At 37.8% G+C, this 17,788-nt stretch overlaps 1 protein-coding gene and 1 long non-coding RNA gene across 2 annotated transcripts; both read left to right on the plus strand.

The window, feature by feature from the left end:
- Positions 1–19: 19 nt before the first annotated feature.
- LOC115979338 lies at positions 20–13,735 on the plus strand. Its single transcript, XR_004089032.1, has 2 exons — positions 20–280; positions 13,592–13,735. It is a non-coding gene; the product is annotated as an uncharacterized LOC115979338 (long non-coding RNA).
- On the plus strand, positions 5,290–6,180 carry LOC115979336 (serine/threonine-protein phosphatase 7 long form homolog). Its single transcript, XM_031101359.1, has 2 exons — positions 5,290–5,368; positions 5,497–6,180. The coding sequence occupies exons 1-2, from the start codon at positions 5,366–5,368 to the stop codon at positions 6,067–6,069; spliced, it is 576 nt and encodes a 191-aa protein (XP_030957219.1). The 5' UTR covers positions 5,290–5,365; the 3' UTR covers positions 6,070–6,180.
- Positions 13,736–17,788: the final 4,053 nt, after the last annotated feature.

A 17,788-nucleotide genomic window follows, 5' to 3' on the forward strand; every position in this document is an offset into this window, starting at 1 on the left:
AACAAGGGGAAGATTATGCAAGTGACACAGTAAATAATATCCTGATGATAGATTACACACTGCTCAGGAAGGAATCATGGTTGAGATAGCATAGTATCAGATTATAAAATGACATACAAAAGCTAGAAAAATCAGAGTTAAGTAAACAACAGCACATCTAAGACAAAGAACAGAGAAAAAAAATACAACTTTGATACTTTATCAAGTAATATTTGGAACTTTGGAATGAAGAGTGAGACACACACAGAAAGACACATGTGAATATGCAACAGCATCTCAGGTTGGAACACCCTTGCCAAATAACAATAACATTTTAACATTTTCGTTAGTTGCCCGGTTTTAAAAGGATTTGTGATATTAGCATCTCGAGTTTTAGAAACTCAAGATTCAATTAGAACTCGAGTTTTTAAAGCTCAAGTTCATGTTTTTTTGCCACCCTTAGCTAGATAAAATTGCCATGTGGAGCCACGTGGAAATCGAGTTTATAAGACTCGATTTCTGCAAAACATATAAACTTCCACAGTTTCAACAAACGGCTTATTTCAAAATCTGAAATTTCAAACACTGACTGAGTTGAACACCCATTCGCACCGCCCTCTGAAACTCACTCTCAAACTCACTCACTCATTCACTCACTTAGTCACTCATTCATAAAGCAAATCTGTAGCCAGTTCTGAAGCAAATTCGTTGCCCACTGTCACGAAGGTAGTCTCCCAAGCAATCATAGCTCATTGTTGCCGTTCGTAGCCCACCGTGCTGAAGGTACTCTCTGTTTCTTCTCAATACTTTGTCGTTTTTGCTTCTTAGATTCCTCTGTCTCCCTCTCTTTCTCCAATTTTAGATTTTGGAATTCCACCGTGACCTAGGGTTTTTCGGATCTTTTTGGGTTTTTTTTTTGTTTGTGTGTTTTTTTTGTTGGTGTTCTGAGAATATGGTTTTGTTTTGGCAATGACATTAGCCGCCACGGCCGACTACCGACTCTGTTGTTGCGGAGGTCGACCGCTACCGTTTCTGTGACCGGCCGGTGGAGGTCGAGTTCAGTTTTTGCCCCTTTTGTGGCTCTGCTCTTTGAGCTTCTGCTGATTCTGATTTTGCTTTTCTTTTGTATTAGTGGTGGTGTTGTGAGTATGAGAGGGTTTAGGGTTTTGGTATGGTGGGGTTGTAATTTTTGTAAATGGGTATCATAGAAAAGATATATATGATCCTTTTTGGATGGGTTCCCAATTTAATAAAATGTTGTTCCTATTTAGGATTTGGAACTTTTTGTTTAATTGTATGCATGATGAATTTGAAAATTAACAATAAGGAGTAAAACATTTCCTCAGTTAAATCAAATTCACTTGTGATTACATTGGCCAATAATGCTAAATTTAATTGTCTTTGGAAAACATAATACCAATTACATTGGATGATGCCAAGACATATTCGATTAATTCGATAGTTATAACAATGAAGGCATTTGAACCCCACTCAGTTGTCCAAGAAACAATATCATAACTGAATATTTATGATTAAATCACTATCATTGATTAGTGGCCAATTCCACCCAAAAGAACATTGTTTTGTGTGTGTGTGTGTGTGTGTGTTAAGTAACACATGGAGTCCCCACAGTGATCACCAGGTTAATGTGTAACATTTGTTCTGAACAATATCTTTCTGTGGCAGCACATTTGGGGGTGAGGTAAGGCATCTACATGTGTGTGTGAGTGCTTGATATACATCCTTGCCCCACTTCCTGACAACTTGGTTGCTTTACCAATTAGTTTCTGTTATGAGTCCTTAAGAAGTAAGTTCCATCTATGAAAATTAAGGGATTGTAAGTTCCATCTATGATAAATTGGACATTTGTAACCCGCAAAGGTTCGCTCAATTCGAGTCCCAAGATTATCCGATACACGGTTCTTGCAAGCGGAGTTATGTATCCAGGGTTTACTTAATAGGGGTGGGTACATGAAGTGACCTGGCCCTACCTTAAAGAGGCCCCTCATCATCCAAAAAAAAAAATTTGAACAATTGTAGCCTTGTAGGTTTCATATACAGTCTCCATAAATCCACCATAATTTAGTTAATGTCATGGTTGGTTGGTTAAAAATTTCTCAAACTGTAAATTGCAAAATGTAAATAGGGATACTTGCATGGGTTTTCACAAGGAAACTTGCTCAAAAGGTCATGCAATATTTAAATTGACTCAAGGAACTTGAGTGGATCTTACACTCGGTATCTTTTCTAAAATCAAGGCATATTTGCATATTATTTTAGTCACCTCTTAAGTCAATGTCTTTGCCATGAATATAAAATTTATAATAGCTTCACCAAATGAGAGGATGAAAAATATGACCTGTAATAACAACATCTTTGAGATTTTGACCATGAACCAAACTCCCATACCGAGGTCCAGGATGCTCTCTCCCATAACCATATGAAGGCAAAGGAGGCATTAGTGGCCAATACTTCTCATCCTGTTATACATCACATAAGATGACATATGGTAAAATACAAAACTTTAGTGAAGAGAGAGAGAGTTCAGTGGCCATAACCAAAAGAGATAACCAATTAGATTAATTTTGGTTCAGCCATTAAATGTATCCTTATTCAGCAACCATGCAAGGCATGTTATCTAAACCAAGTAAAATAAAATTTCTGACATATCAATTTGTTTAAAGTGACTACACATGATGCAACCAAATGATACCTATACAAAAATGGAAGCACATTTTTATAACAATGATCTGATGCAGACTTATTCCCCTTCCCCAACCCCCTCCCCCCAACAACACCCACACACACACACACACACACACAAAAACAAATACACGGATAGGGGGAGAGAGAGAGAGGGGGAGGGACTTCTAGAAACCAGAGGTTTAAACTTTAAATTACACTATCTTTCTTTTTCCAAAAAAAAGATAGGATCCTTTCCTTTTTGGGCTGTCCAAAATATATGTGAGTTTTAAAAAATGAAAGCATTTATCCATTTAGCTTTCTATCCTTAAATTTGAGCTACCTGTCTTGCCCCCCCCCCCCCCCCCCCCAAGGGCATTTTAGGAAGATAGAAATGTTATTTTGTTTCATTAAAAATGCAAGCCATTTGCAAACTCGCATCTATTTTGGGGCTGAGATTATCAAATTGTCAAATTTTGATATTTTATCAATGGAACATCACTTTTAGTGGTAATTTGGGTGAGGATTTCACAGTTGTTGAAAAGCTGTCAACCATTTGCTAGTTATTAAATATTGTAGTATAGCATAAGATCTTTTTTTTTTTTTTTTTTTTTTTAGGTAGTAAAGCATAAGATCTTAACAGTGTGCTGATGAACTAGCTAAGTTTCGTTTAGTCAAGTTTACCCTAATTGTCTAAAACAACCTCCCCATTTTGTGCTTAGATTTTAACCTGATTCTCACATGTTATGATTTGCCATATATATATATATATGTGTGTGTGTGATAATTCAATTGTGACAACCAGTGGGAGAGGGAGGGGGGATATATGCTTAGCTGGTCAATGAGTTTCATCATTTAATAAATTCACTATACCTCCAACATAGTCTTAATTTTAACATATCTATGAATTAATATGTGCCCAATATGAAGAAACCATGTATACGGATATACCTAATCACCTTTGTATAAAGTAATCAAATATAAATACAATAGGGGAGAATCCTTGATTCCTTCCATATAAAAATGTGTAAGAGTTCTTTTTTTTGGGGATAAACTGAGGAGAAACACCAGTTACATCTTTTTGGTTGGAAGAAAATTAGGCTTAAATAGATGGTTGGATTTAATAACTTTCTGAATTTCTAACTTAATGAACGGCTTGTTGATTGGTCATGGAGGAGCTTGATTGCCGTAGCTCTTATCTCCTGGAGAGGAAAATCTGCTAGTCCCCTAAATCTTATTTATTTAGTACTTCTAATAAGTATGGTTATCTGGTTGTCCACCATTCTATTATAAACAAAAGAGTGTTTAATATTGGCTCAAGTAAATGTTATATACTAAACAGAACTATGCATAATCATATCCCACTGAATTTGTCATATGAAATGATATTATATACCACTGCAAATGTCATAGTTTTTGTAGTATTTTTCAGTGAGAGTATTGGCTGTTTTTAATTTTCAAATATTTGCAACAACACCAACTATTAAATCTCCATTTTCAAATGACTACTAGCTGTTATATCTCCATGTCCCAATGTCTCATACTCCCATGGGGTCTTAGGTTCAAAACTCCTAATCAATTAAGGCCACCTCCAAGAGATTCATTACTCTAATTACCTAATGTGTGTTGGCCGAGATATTACATAGACTTGAGGATATATTCAATTGTTTTAAGAGTTTTAGAGCTTAGACACCCAGATTACCCAAATAGAAAACTAACATTACTAGAGCATCAACTGTATTAAGATTGCTACCAATCTAAAGCCTTTATTCTTTCTCATAAATTTCACACTTAAGTCTTTTCAACCTCCATGACAACCTGGTGGGTGCAGGCTGACATTAACTTACATCCTATCCTTTGGTAACACTAACAGTACTAGTGATGGGAGGGATATAAATTATAAAAACATGTAAGTATATAGCGGATAACATCTGAAGTTGTCAAGTTGGAAAGCCAAATTCTTTTTTTCAATGGCATCAAGAATTTCACTGGTAAACTTTTCTACTGCCATAGTACCCATGTTATACAATGCATTCATCTCCCTAGTAAAATTTTAGATAATGTGCTTTATGTAAGATCAGCTGATTTCTTGAATTCTTTGGAAATTATTATTCTTATGATTTTTTTTTTCTTTTGTTTTCTTTTTTTTACTATTTTAAATGCTTTTTCTTCATGATTGAGCTGTGAAATTTCAAATCCATCTCTCATGTAGATATTTTTATGTGTATATGTATGTGTGTGTGTGAGAGATATATAAAGACTCTTGGTCAAATCCATTAAAGCATATTACATGTGTATATGTGTGTCAGAAAAGGCTAGAGAAATAAAGGATTCCACTTGGATTGAGGTATTATTTTTAAAAATAACTTAGCAATTACATAGGAACAGCAAAAATCAAGGCTGGATTGAATCCCCAATTACAGCAAAGTACTCTATTTAATCACGAGTTATAGATGCACTTGTTCTTGCTTTCCATTCTTTTAGCATCATTTTTTAAATAATGCCAATAAGCTGCTCTTCAGTATAGATTTTCCTTGCATGTAGAATAACATTCCTTTGCCCTTACGCTATTGATGATCTCACAGTAACACTCTTTGCAATATGGAGTCTCAGATCGATGAGGAGCTAGAGATCTTGCACCCTAGTTCGCTTCAGAGATCATTGTTGACGCAACAACTATATCATCGATCAAAGGCCATTTGGAATGGTGAGGTGAAATTTATAGTTCTAACAACCGCTTTAATTTTTACGTTGTCTTTGACTTTTAGTTAGCAAGTTCTTTCAAAGTTGTATTTCTAGTTCTAACAACCGCTATAATTTTTATCGTTTTTGTAGGACCTGGGCCCACTTACGTGCCGTGGTCGCACTAAGGAGATGGCAAACGTTCAGATGCAAGATAATCGGGTGATTGACATTATCAAATTGCTAAGGCTAGAAGGATTGTTTAGAGCCCCTTCCAGAGAGATAGATCATTGCCTAATATCGGCCCTAGTTAAGCGATGGCGGCCGGAGACTCATACGTTTCATCTTCCACATGGTGAGATGTCAATCACCCTACAAGATGTGGAGGTTATTTTCGAACTTCCTATAGACAGTGAGGTCTTGGTTGGGCCGACTGCTGTGGTGGATGGGGATTGGAGTCAACTGTGCAAGGAGTTGCTTGGTTTTACTCCACCGAATGACAATAAAACTTTGGTGGGGCAAAGAATTCTCATCAGCCGACTTGTTGAGGCCATTACAGCACCACTGCCTCATGACGCAACGGAGATTCAGATATACCAGTATACCCGGTGCTATATTTTAGCGCCAGTAGGGGATAAACTTTTCATGGACAAGTCAGGAGATAGGGTGCATCTGATGTTCCTGGACTTCACGCGCAACCTTCGTGATCCGCGACAGTATAGTTAGGGTAGTGGTTGTCTGGCCTGGTTGTACAAGGAGTTGTGTCGGGAAAGCGAGAAAGGGGCATCACAAATTGGTGGGGCATGCACCTTGGTCCAGTATTGGGCATGGGCAAGGTTCTTGTGCCCAAGGATAGAGCCCCCACCTGGATGTGATTATGGCCCATGGCCATATGCTCCACTTGCATTTAAGTAAGTCTTTTCCTAATATTTAGTGTGTTATGCAATGTACTCTTCTTAATAACTAAATTGTATTATCGTTCTTATGTTATTCGCTCATAACTATAGGTGGGTGCGGGTGCCAAGCCCGAAGAGTAGGCCATCTAACACGGCCTTGGTCCATTATCGCGAGCAATTAGTGACAATGCAGCCAGACTAGGTAATAATATTCAAAAATTCTGTTTGGTTATGATACTTTTCCTTAAGAATATGATTGCTTCATCCTTTAACATATCTTTTGTTATAATTTTTGTTTTTCCCTTTATCTATGTATTCTCCCCTGTTTCACATTTTAAGATGCTATGATAATTGTTTTTTGTTTCTATTGTAGATTGTGTGGCAGCCATACGAGGCAGACTTCGGCCACCTTCCTGAGTTCTGCGTTGCAAGGAGGGATACGTGGACAACAAGGGTGCCGCTTGTGTGTTTTTGCATAGTAGAGAGACACCACCCGGACCGTGTCCTTCAACAGTTTGGGTTGGCACAGCATTGGCTTGACGATGTTGTCTACGATGATAGACTGCATAAAATAGACTTATGTGGGAAGGTGGAAAAAAATTAGAGGGAGGAGCATGGATCGTATATCATTTTATGGGAAATGAGATGACAACAAGTTTGTCATGAATCTCCTCAGATTGGTGAGATGCCTCGCGATCATGCCTATTACCTCTGGTACCGTCCGGTCACTTGAAAGTATGTCGACCGTAAAAGCGCTAAATTAGATATAATGGTAATGTGTTCTAATTAGATTTTATTGCCTATTTCGTTTTACTTGAGTACATGTATGAACGTAGAATCAATTTCTATGAATCTTTCAGCAAATCTGGTTTGAGTTGACTGACATCCAATTAAAGAGTTTCTGTTACATATAGTATTCTAATAAAACTGTTAGTTTTTAGTTGAGTATTTGAGTAGATTAATAAGTACTATATTATCCATTCATTAATTGATACATAACTGTCTCAAATATGATTATACTGGTTCTTTCTTCGTTTCAGATTTAAAGCCATTTAGCGCTGTTGGAGATGCTTCCTGAAGGCAACCAAGCTCACAACCATGTCCGACGTGTCCTAAATAATGTGGCTGGCCTTGGTGGTGGTCCTGCAGCAAATGGGCAGGCAAACAATAGACATAAGACTGAACCAGCAACTACTGCAACCCCAAGCACAAGCGCAGCACCCGTAAGTACACGGACCCGTGGTCAGCGTGTTACTGCAAGCCCAAGCACAAGCGCAGCTAGGGGTTGTGGTCGGCCTGCTACAACAAGCCCAAGCACAAGTGCAGCCAGTGGCCGTAGTATCCCTGCTATAGTAGGCCCAAGCACAAGTGCAACCAGGGGCTGTGGTCGGCGTGCAACAATCCCTCGGGTTGTAACTAGTCCTGAGATGCCTCCACCCATCCCGCACTCATCTCCTCAGCCTGAGGTCCCTCTACCCATCCCAGATGCATCTCCTCAGCCCGAGGTCCCTTCACCCAGCCCACCTTCGCAGCACAATTTTGATCTCAGTATTGATCAAAATTTGACCCCTCCTATACTCCCCGAGACACCCTCTTACCCACCCACCAGCTCTACTGCACCCACTCCTGGCCTCTACATAGAGCATCATTACCCACCTACCGCATCCTCATCTGACCCTCTAGGACCTCCAGTTGAGATTGACACTCTACAGCCACATACTAATGTACCGGACGAGCATTCCCCTCATCAACCCTCACCCCCACGAGGTAGACCGCAGCGCACTAGAAGAGCACCCACTTGTGGGACAGGTGGACACAAAATAGGACACCGAGGCAGTTCTATGGTATGATAACATTAATTAGAATATAATGATATATGTTGTAGTTCACTTTATTCTTATCATTATACCGAATATTGATTGCATGCATCTAATGGAATTTGCAACATGATGATGAGCCTAAGGATGATGCCCCGCAGCCTCCTCCTCCCTCGTCCAAACATTACACGAGGGCTAAAAAACGCAAAATTGGTGAACCTTGAGTAAGTGCTAAAGTCATGGAATTGGACCATAATATCGACTTCTCAATATGCACTAGTGCATTCTTTTAATTGATGGATGGAACTGCCCTTTCTAAGATTAGAGATTAATCAATCTTTATGCTTCAGTAATTGCTCTTTTATAAATTCATCCTTTTTGTGTATTGTTGCTTATGGCATAAATCTTAAAAGCTAGCCCAAAAGCAATTTGTGTTGCAATACAAAAATTTGGCCCGAAATGATATATGTTAGCATTAAAATTTTCACCTAGTTTTGAATTAAAAAAACTGTCACTGCTTTTAGATGGCAGTGTTGAAAGTCTTGTGCAAAGTTTCCAATCTCTATTTTTAGTAGTGAAGGGAATGTTATGGAACTGGAAAGTAGATGTCTCTTGAAGATCAGTGAAGCTATGCTTCTTGTTATGCTTGGATTCTTGAGATAATCTTTTCATTAGAACCTATCGATAATGCTTAAATGGGAACTGAGAAAATGAAGCCTATTATGATATAAACTTTTTCAAAGACTTGAGTCCCACTGGGGAAAATTTTTTTCCCTCAATGCTCTGTTTAGGCTGAGAGTCCAATCCATGTTGCTCTGTTTTTCTCAGTGGAACTCAAGTTTTAAAGACTCGAGTTCCACTGGGGAAAATTTTTATTTTTTTACTCCCCTGGACATACAAAACTACTCAATAGGTAAACCAGAAACTGGGAAATTGCTGAGAATGTAATCCATAAACACTCATTGAGAGGTAGAGAAGCCGAGAATGTAAATGCACTTAAATTACATCAAAAGGCACTCTCAATAGGCACCAAACTATAGAAATTTTTAAGCTCTCTTCATAAACATGGTTTTACAATGCAAATGCACTTACATCACAGCAAAAGGCATTCTTAATATCAACATTCTAAACATGCCCAACCACGCTTAATTTGTAGTTCTAACCATACTACTTAAATCACAATCTTCATAGAGGTACATTGGATAGAGAATTACAAGTACATTCAACAAAAACCAAAAAGTTCATATAGAGCCAATACAACGTAGTCACTTTTCCTAAGATTGCCAGTCCGCACGACAAAAACGTCATCCATGGAAGCATGCCTGAAAAACATAGAGTAATCACGTTAGGAGACAAGATAGTAAACATTAGGTAAACATGTAATGAACAACAATTATTTAACCGATGCATAACTTTTTGCCATCTACCTACCTACTGTGGAACATGACCGCTTGTGGAAGCGCCACGGGACTGCGGACATTTTCTGCGGTTATGCCCGGAAGCATGACACAGTCCACATGTCTACTTAGGTTAACTCTCTATCAAATCTGTGTCCTCCCTCCGCCATCCTGGTTCTCAATCCTTATTACTCACTCCATCCATCTCATTCCTTATTCTCGACTTCACTGGTCGACCTTTGGCCCGCAACAATGCTGGATTAGGCAACCACTTTGGCCCCATGGGATCCCTCCACAACGACTACGACTTAGGAACCACAAATGCATGCTCATAAGTGTTAAGGGCATTGTTCAAACCATAACATGGGTGAATATATGTGGTCGAATCAATATGTAAATAGTCACATACTCTGATTGCATGTGAACACGAGATCCCCATGTTTTGCCATTTCCCACAACTGCATGTTTTTTCCTGTAACCGAACTTCATAACTGTGGTTTCCCCCTCCTGCGCTACATGTGTTAAGTTGGGTAACTACTTGAAATATCATCTCTTCATTGCTAAATGGCTTGAGATAGTATTTCTCAAATTTACGCTTATTTCCGTCCCACATGGAGAAGGCATATTCACTCCATTTCTTACCCTCTGAGAACTCAAAATGGTATTCTTTGCGCCGGTTGTGGAAATATTGAACAAGTTTGTTCCAAGTGAACTCAACCAACGCGGCAATAGGAAGGCCCCGTGCACCTTTCAGTACACCATTGAACCACTCTGATATATTGGTTGTCATTGCCCCAAAACGTCTCCCACCATCATGTGACTAGCTCCACATATCCACAGACTCGCCCATTAGGTATGTGTATGGAAGATAATCTTGATTCTTTTCCTTGCCATCCTTCCCCGTCACCTTCTTCTTATTTCTAATGGCCTCAATTTCCACCTACTTAATGGACTCCATTATGACATCAAATTTCACTACCTAACTAGCATATCCCGCTTTCAACGCCACTGACTTTAGAGTTGAGTTCTAAAAATGGGTGTTGAAGTTGCTAACAACATGTCGAAGGCAATATCTATGAAATACCGGTGTACTTCCATCATCCCTTCTAGGCCAGTTTGCAATTGCGTTTTTGATACTGAGATGTCAGTTAGAAATTATGCAAATGCCTTCGTTAGGTATCACGTGGCCAATTGTATCTCTGAGGCACTGTAAAAACCACCTCCAAATGGACCCTGACTCACAATCCACAACAGCAAAGGCAAGAGGGAATACCTTGTTGTTAGCGTCGGTTGTCATTGCGACCAAAAAATTTCCTTGATATTTACCATACAGATGGGTCCCATCAATACTGATAACCGGCTTGTAGTATTTGAATCCTGATATGCATGGACCGAAAGACCAAAACACATAATGCAACAATACGGCATCATCTTCATCGGTGGATGTGATACGATAGAACACTTGGGTAGTCGGGTCCTGATCAATATATGTCATTAGCAATTTTTGCAACCTTTGGTAAGACTCTTCCCAATTCCCAAACATTTTCGCAATCGCCTTTTGTTTCGCATCCCATACCTTGTAGTAAGAAGGCTTCTAGCCATTATATTTCGTCTCTATCATAGATCTGAGATGTTTAATTGGGGTAGTGTGATCCTCACATAACTTCTGATGGATGTCTGATGTAATAAAATTACAACTCATCATTCTACCATCATTTCGCACCCCAGTCAGTATACACGTGTGAGGACCCACATACATGGTGACCATCTATAGTTGGTGGAGATCGGGTTTCATAACTGCGCAGACATACCACTTGCATGACTCATGCACGCATTTCGCACAAAGTTTTTTCGTCGTCGACCTAATGATCGTAAAATGTTTGTTTTCCTTGAGGGCACAAGTTGTTAATACGCACTTCACCTCCTCTTTATTGGCAAAAGTCAACCCTTTGCACAAATTCATCCCCTTTCTCCAAGTAGACACAAATGGCATATCAATATGTGAAGGATCAACCATATTTTCCCAAGTATTTGCAGAGAATGACAATGTAGGAGGTGCATAGGCAGGGATTGTGTTCGTAATGTTTTGGACACTAATAACATTGTCTGCATAAGGTTCACTACCATCCAATGTCTCATCGTCATCAATGTCCCTCTCAAAGTCCCCAAGGTCTCTACCAATCATGTCTTCATACTCATCTCTATCCACAAAATCTTCACCGTTAATGACAATATTCTCATCAACATAGTCGTCATCATCATCGTCATCATCATTGTTAATGGTAGTAGTCTCATCAACATGGTCGTCGTCATCATCATCATCGTCGTCATCATCATCATCATCGTCGTCATCATCATCACCATCGGCATGAACATCACCATCGGCATGAACATCATCATCCTCTACATGTGTAGAATACTCATATTGAGCATCCAGAACCGTAACCTGTAAGCTTGTGGTTGTTTGTTGGATATCCTCTTGCCAGACTGCACGTGACTCCAACTGTATGTACAACTCAATGTTAGTTACTTCAGCTATTCTCTCCAACTTGTCAAACATAATCTTTACATGTTTATCTGTTTCTATCGCCATATACTTGTAATTAATCCGGTGTTTCAGGATTTCATTTGGCATACGATAAGTAATTTGTATGTTGTGCACAGCAGGATTCTCACACAATTCTTCCAGGACAATCTTCTTCAATTCGTCAAGGGTCTTCAACCTACGATCAATTTGGGTATAATAGGTCTTTAAACCCGGCCCTTCAAATGGCAATCCTTTGTTCGCATTGGCATTCTTAAGTGGACCGCCGTAGTATAGGATTATATCAATTTCAGGCATTGTGTACCTGTTCAAGTCAAGTTACTATGTTAGTTAAATCACATAGTCGTAAAGTGGGGGAAAAAAAAGTAATGTGATCTTAAGGCTGAACATATTCAAGCCAGAATTTTCATAAGTAATTACTAGTTTTATAGCCATTATGTAACTTGTGGTACCCATGGTTTCTAAGTTTGGCTTCAGAAGAAAATTTGAAACATATCTACTGGAGCAACCCCAAGAGCATCAATTAATGTTACTTGACACCATACATGTGATGCTATTACTCACATCTAGTTTTATCCAAAGCATTAACTGATTAATGGCAAGTAATGGCTTGTTCAAGCTTTATGATATCCATTCATTACATTCATTCACTACCCATTTCATACCCAAAATAATGATGAATAAAGTCAAAAAAACTTGTAAGATCATGATAAAAATAAAAGCCTAGAAATGATGAATAAAATTTTGATAACAAAATGGGCAAATAAATACTCAAAAATTAACACTAACAAACCAAAGTTCTATGATTCACAATATTGGAAAATTAACTAAGTTATGTCAACTATCTATAAAATAAATAGTCAAACTCAACCCACACCCATAGACAACTAATACCCAACTACAATGACAATCAAATAAGCAAACCCTTACCTGAGATATGAATTTTTTAAGAGGGAAGAGCAGTGAGAGAGGCAGTGTGGTGAGTGGGAGTGAGAGGCAATGTGGTGTGAGAGTTATGGGTGAGTGAGAGAGTTAGTGAGGCTGAGAGCTAGTGAGGCTGAGAGACTTAGTGAGGATGCTCTGTTTTTGGGGTGAGAAGGCTGGGTGAGTCTGTGAGCACTTGTGTTATACGGGCTGAGTGAAGAGTGTAGTTTTTATAATTTTGCCTAGTGGAACTCGAGTCTTTAAGACTCGAGTTCCTTGAAATTCATCATCATATTTCTTTAGTTCTAATTGTAAGAGTGTAAATTTTTTTTTTACCCAGTGGAACTCGAGTCTTTGAGACTCGAGTTCCTTGGAAAATCTTCACCACCAATTATTTTAGTTACGAAGATTTTCTCTAAGAAAATCAAGTCTTAAAGACTCGATTTCTGTTTTGTGGAAAACGAGTCTTTAAGACTCGAGATCCAAGTGTTTCAAATTGCCAACTCAACAGCACAAATATTCTGAAAGCGAGTCTTTAAAACTCACTTTTTAATGTAGATCTCGAGTTTCTAAAACTTGAAATGCTAGTTTCCTTTATACTTTAAAGCGTTGTCTAATTTACTACATACTTGTGCCAGTGGTTGCTACTCTACCCATTCCCTCTCTCAGGTTGTGTTTTATATGTCATTAATATATAGAGCAGGGCACAATATAATCATATGAAAATCTTTCATGATGTTGAGTTACTCCCGACAACTCATTGTTTAGTTTCAATCATTAGATTCCTTCACGATGACATATAAAAATAAAAAAAGCAAAGAGAGAGACAACTACACAGTGAGATGCTACACAAATCATGTGAGTTTGATCATACACAATCAAACAAGCAATTTATCAAACACATTGTGAGCAACTCTTTGAAACTTTAAAATTCTAGTTAAAAAAAAAAAAAAAAAAACCCAAATCAGAAACCCATTCACAAAAAACAAGAAATTACCCAATAAAAATCACAAACACAAACCAATAATCAGAAACCTGACCATAAAATCAAACTTACACAGAATAAACAATCACAAAGCCTAGGTTTAACCATAGTTCATCCATATATCATGAACTAAAAGGATTGTAAATGTTTAGATAAAAATAAACAAAAAACACAGATCCATATATAGCTACAATATACAAATTTATGCAAGTTCACAATCTAGACTCACTTAAGCACTTTATCAAACACGTTATGAGCAATACTTTGAAACTTTAAAATTTAAGGAAAAAAAAGCCCTTAGATCCGAAACCCACCCACAAATAACATGTTATTACCCCATAAAATCACAATTAATAAGAAATTACCCAATAAAATCACAATTTTAAGAACATAGCTATTTGATTCAACTCAAAAGAAACCCATGAAACAGAAATTAAAACAGAGTTTACCTTTGCGAGAGAATGCTAGGCGTGAGAGAGGAGTGAAAGACAGTCCAAGAGTGAAGAAGTCGTGAGAGAGAGAGCACCAACGTGAGCTGAGAGCGCTAAGAGAGCTTGAGAAAAATTTGTGGGTTACAGAGCTAAGAGAACTGAGAGAGCTTGAGAGAAATTTGTGGCTGAGAGAGCTTGTGGGTTACAGTTTTTTTTTTTTACTTTAAAATACCTTGTAATATTTTTAATATAATAAGGGTAAATTAGGTAATTTACATATTCAATAATTTATGTGCTCTACATTTCCTCCAAATTTCTCCAATTTGGGGGAATTAAAAATGAGGGGTTGGAGGTAGTTGAAACTCCTCTAAACCCCTCCCCCTTCTTCCTTAAAAAACTTTCAAATAAGGTAATTGAATTACTCTCCTTCCCTCTACTCTACTTCCCCTCCTTTTTTTAACATCGATCCAAACAGGCCATTAGTTTTGAATATAGTGAAGTTAGCAAATAATTTATATCAAGCACAGACTAAGAACACTTACATGGTACGCGGGTGTATAAAACTCTAGTAACACATTTCAACGTAGTTTTGAAACTCGAGTTCTACGTCAAACTTGAATTTCATAAACTCAAAATTTAAAAATGTGATAAATTACCAAATAGTTCTCAAACAGTGATATTTGACCATTTCGGCCCGTTAGAGGTTTTTAACATTTTGGTTACTAGTTTCAGCCTTTCAAGTGATGCTTTGTGGGTTGAGGCCCAGCCACTTTACTCGATTGCCACAATATGAAAGCGGTTGGTTTTCAAAGTTTATTCTTGAGGATGCCCCTCTTATCCTCTTAACGTTACTAAACCAATTAGATGCTGGTCCTCACCCCCCAAGTTGTTCAATTCCTCTTATATTATAATAAATTTTATTTGTTTTGAATTCTATCTCCTTTTGAAATGCAAATCATGTATTAAGAGCCTCAAACTCTTATTATCCAACAAAAATATAATATATATATATATATATATATTTATTTATTTATATATTTATATATAAAAGCCTACAATGCTTATGCTCACTCTCTAGTTGATCTACCTCTCTAGCCAACAATGCTTTAATAATGACTTTTGCATCACCTTCAAACACTGTCTCGCAGATGCTTAACTCTTTTGCAAAGATTAACGCCCTTCGACAAGCTAGAGCTTCAACAGTTGCAGTAGAGGTAGGGATAGAGATGCATTCTGACAGGAGTCATGGATTACTACTCTTAGTCCTGCAACACCCAGATCACTGAAGAAAGCCCCATCAAAGTTAATTTTGTAGAGTGGGGAGATGGGGGGGATCCACCTAACAGCTCTGGTCCTTTCTGATGAAACCCGTTGCTCCTGCACATGATCAGACTGATAATCCAGCAAGAGAGACTCAGCTTTAGCTCGAATTTGATGATACTCAACACCACTTCCAAAAAATCTACAAAGAGGTTGAATTTTTGTCTAGTACACTTCTTCAATTCATCATCAGCTTCCCATATAACAAACAACCTCTGGCAACCCCAAAGAGCATGTACTTGTGTCTTCACAATCAGAGTTACAATTTGGGCACTATATAGTTCGAACAATGTTCCTTCGTAGCAAACTGTGCACGTTGATCAAACTGTCAAGCTCTTTTTTGGTTCAACTACATTAAGACGTTGTTTTGCTTCTTCTTTCTTTTTCTTTTTTTTTTTCTTTTTTTTTTTCATTTCAAACGGCAAATTTATTATTATTATTATTATTATTATTTCTTTTGCTAGATGTTTTATTAGTTGGGTTAGTTTCTAAGTTGTAGTACGTAATTAAAAAAAAAATTGTATAAGTTATTAAAAAATTGTTTTTAATGTACTAAGGGCATGAGAATAAATTCATACAAACAACATTTTCTATCCTCTCACTTTCTACTCAACCAAACAAATTATATTTTCTATTCTCTCACTTTTCCACTTCTACAACCCAACACATTGAAGGAAAATTAAAAAAATTTCTATCCCTCTACGTTTCCAATCTCTTTCTATTTTCTATTCTGCCACTTTTCCACCTTCCCACTAAACGAACCGTAAGAGTTTCCAAAATTGATACTGCCACTAGTTGATTTTTTCCACTTTATTCTATTTTTTAAAAGTAATATGATAAAAAATAATTTAATGTCAAGAAAATCAAATAACTCAAGGAGTTCAAGTAAAGAATTTATTAAAAATTTAAGATAGGAGATTCACCTTCTTAATTAATTAGAAGGTAGTCTCAATTCATCATCATATCATTACTAGTGCAACATGAGTACATGACTTTAAGGCACCAATTAGGAGTTAAATATCCTTAACATTTCAGTTACTGGTTTCAACCTTTTAGGTGATGCTTTGTGGGTTGAGGCGTAGCTACTCTACTTGCTTGCCACAATATGAAAGTAGTTGGCTTTTCAAAGTTTGTTCTTGAGGAAGACGCTCTTAGCCTCTTAACATTATTTATCCAATTAGATGCTCCTCCTCACCCCCACATATATTGTTCCATTGCTCTTATTTAGAAGAAATTTTATTTGTTTTGAATTCTATCTCCTTTTGAAATGCAAATCATGTATTAAGAGCCTCTAACTTATGAAAAGAAGAAGAAAAAAAAACAAGGCTCTAACTCTCTGGCTAGGTGGACTTCTATTTGTAATCTTAGTGGAAACATCTCAATCTCTTCTATGCCTACCATGGTTCAACTCTACTTTGAGGGGTTCTCAAAGAAAATGTGGTGTTTGCTTTTCTTTGGTCAATATATGACTTAAAATAGAGGTCATTGACTGTGAAATTAAGAGGGCAATTTTTTCTTTTCAATCGTAGAAAGCCCCTGGCCCAGAAGGCTTCCACCCCAGCTTTTCCCAAAGGTTTTGGAACATTGTTGGTCATTCCGTCATTGCTCGCATAAAAGATATTTTCTTGGCTAGAAAAATCCCACCCGACCTAAACACCATCCTCATTTGCCTTATTCCAAAAGTTGGCAAGCCTGAAACCGTTCACCAATTTCGCCCCATCGGTCTTTACAACAACATCTACAAGACGATCACTAAAGTCCTTGTTCAGAGATTAAAACCTCACCTGGACAACCTCATCCACCCCTTCCAAGCCAGCTTTATCCCTAGCCAAAAGGCTAGCGACAACATTATTATCGCTCAGGAGCTCATACACACCATGTCCATTTCAAAGAGCAAGCAAGGCCTCATGGCGCTCAAAATCGACCTTAAAAAAGCCTTTGACAGAATTGAATGGGGTTTCATAAGGCATATCCTATGCTTCTTCAACTTCCCTACGAATTGGGTCGAGCTTATTATGTCCTGCATTTCCACCTCTAGCCTTTCGGTCCTAGTAATTAACAGGGAAAGACTGAACTACTTCCTTCCTTCAAGAGGCATTAGACAAGGGGACCCCCTCTCCCCTTACACTT

The sequence above is a fragment of the Quercus lobata genome, chromosome 3 (genome assembly GCF_001633185.2).
Source record: "Quercus lobata isolate SW786 chromosome 3, ValleyOak3.0 Primary Assembly, whole genome shotgun sequence".
Taxonomy (NCBI): Eukaryota; Viridiplantae; Streptophyta; class Magnoliopsida; order Fagales; family Fagaceae; genus Quercus; species Quercus lobata.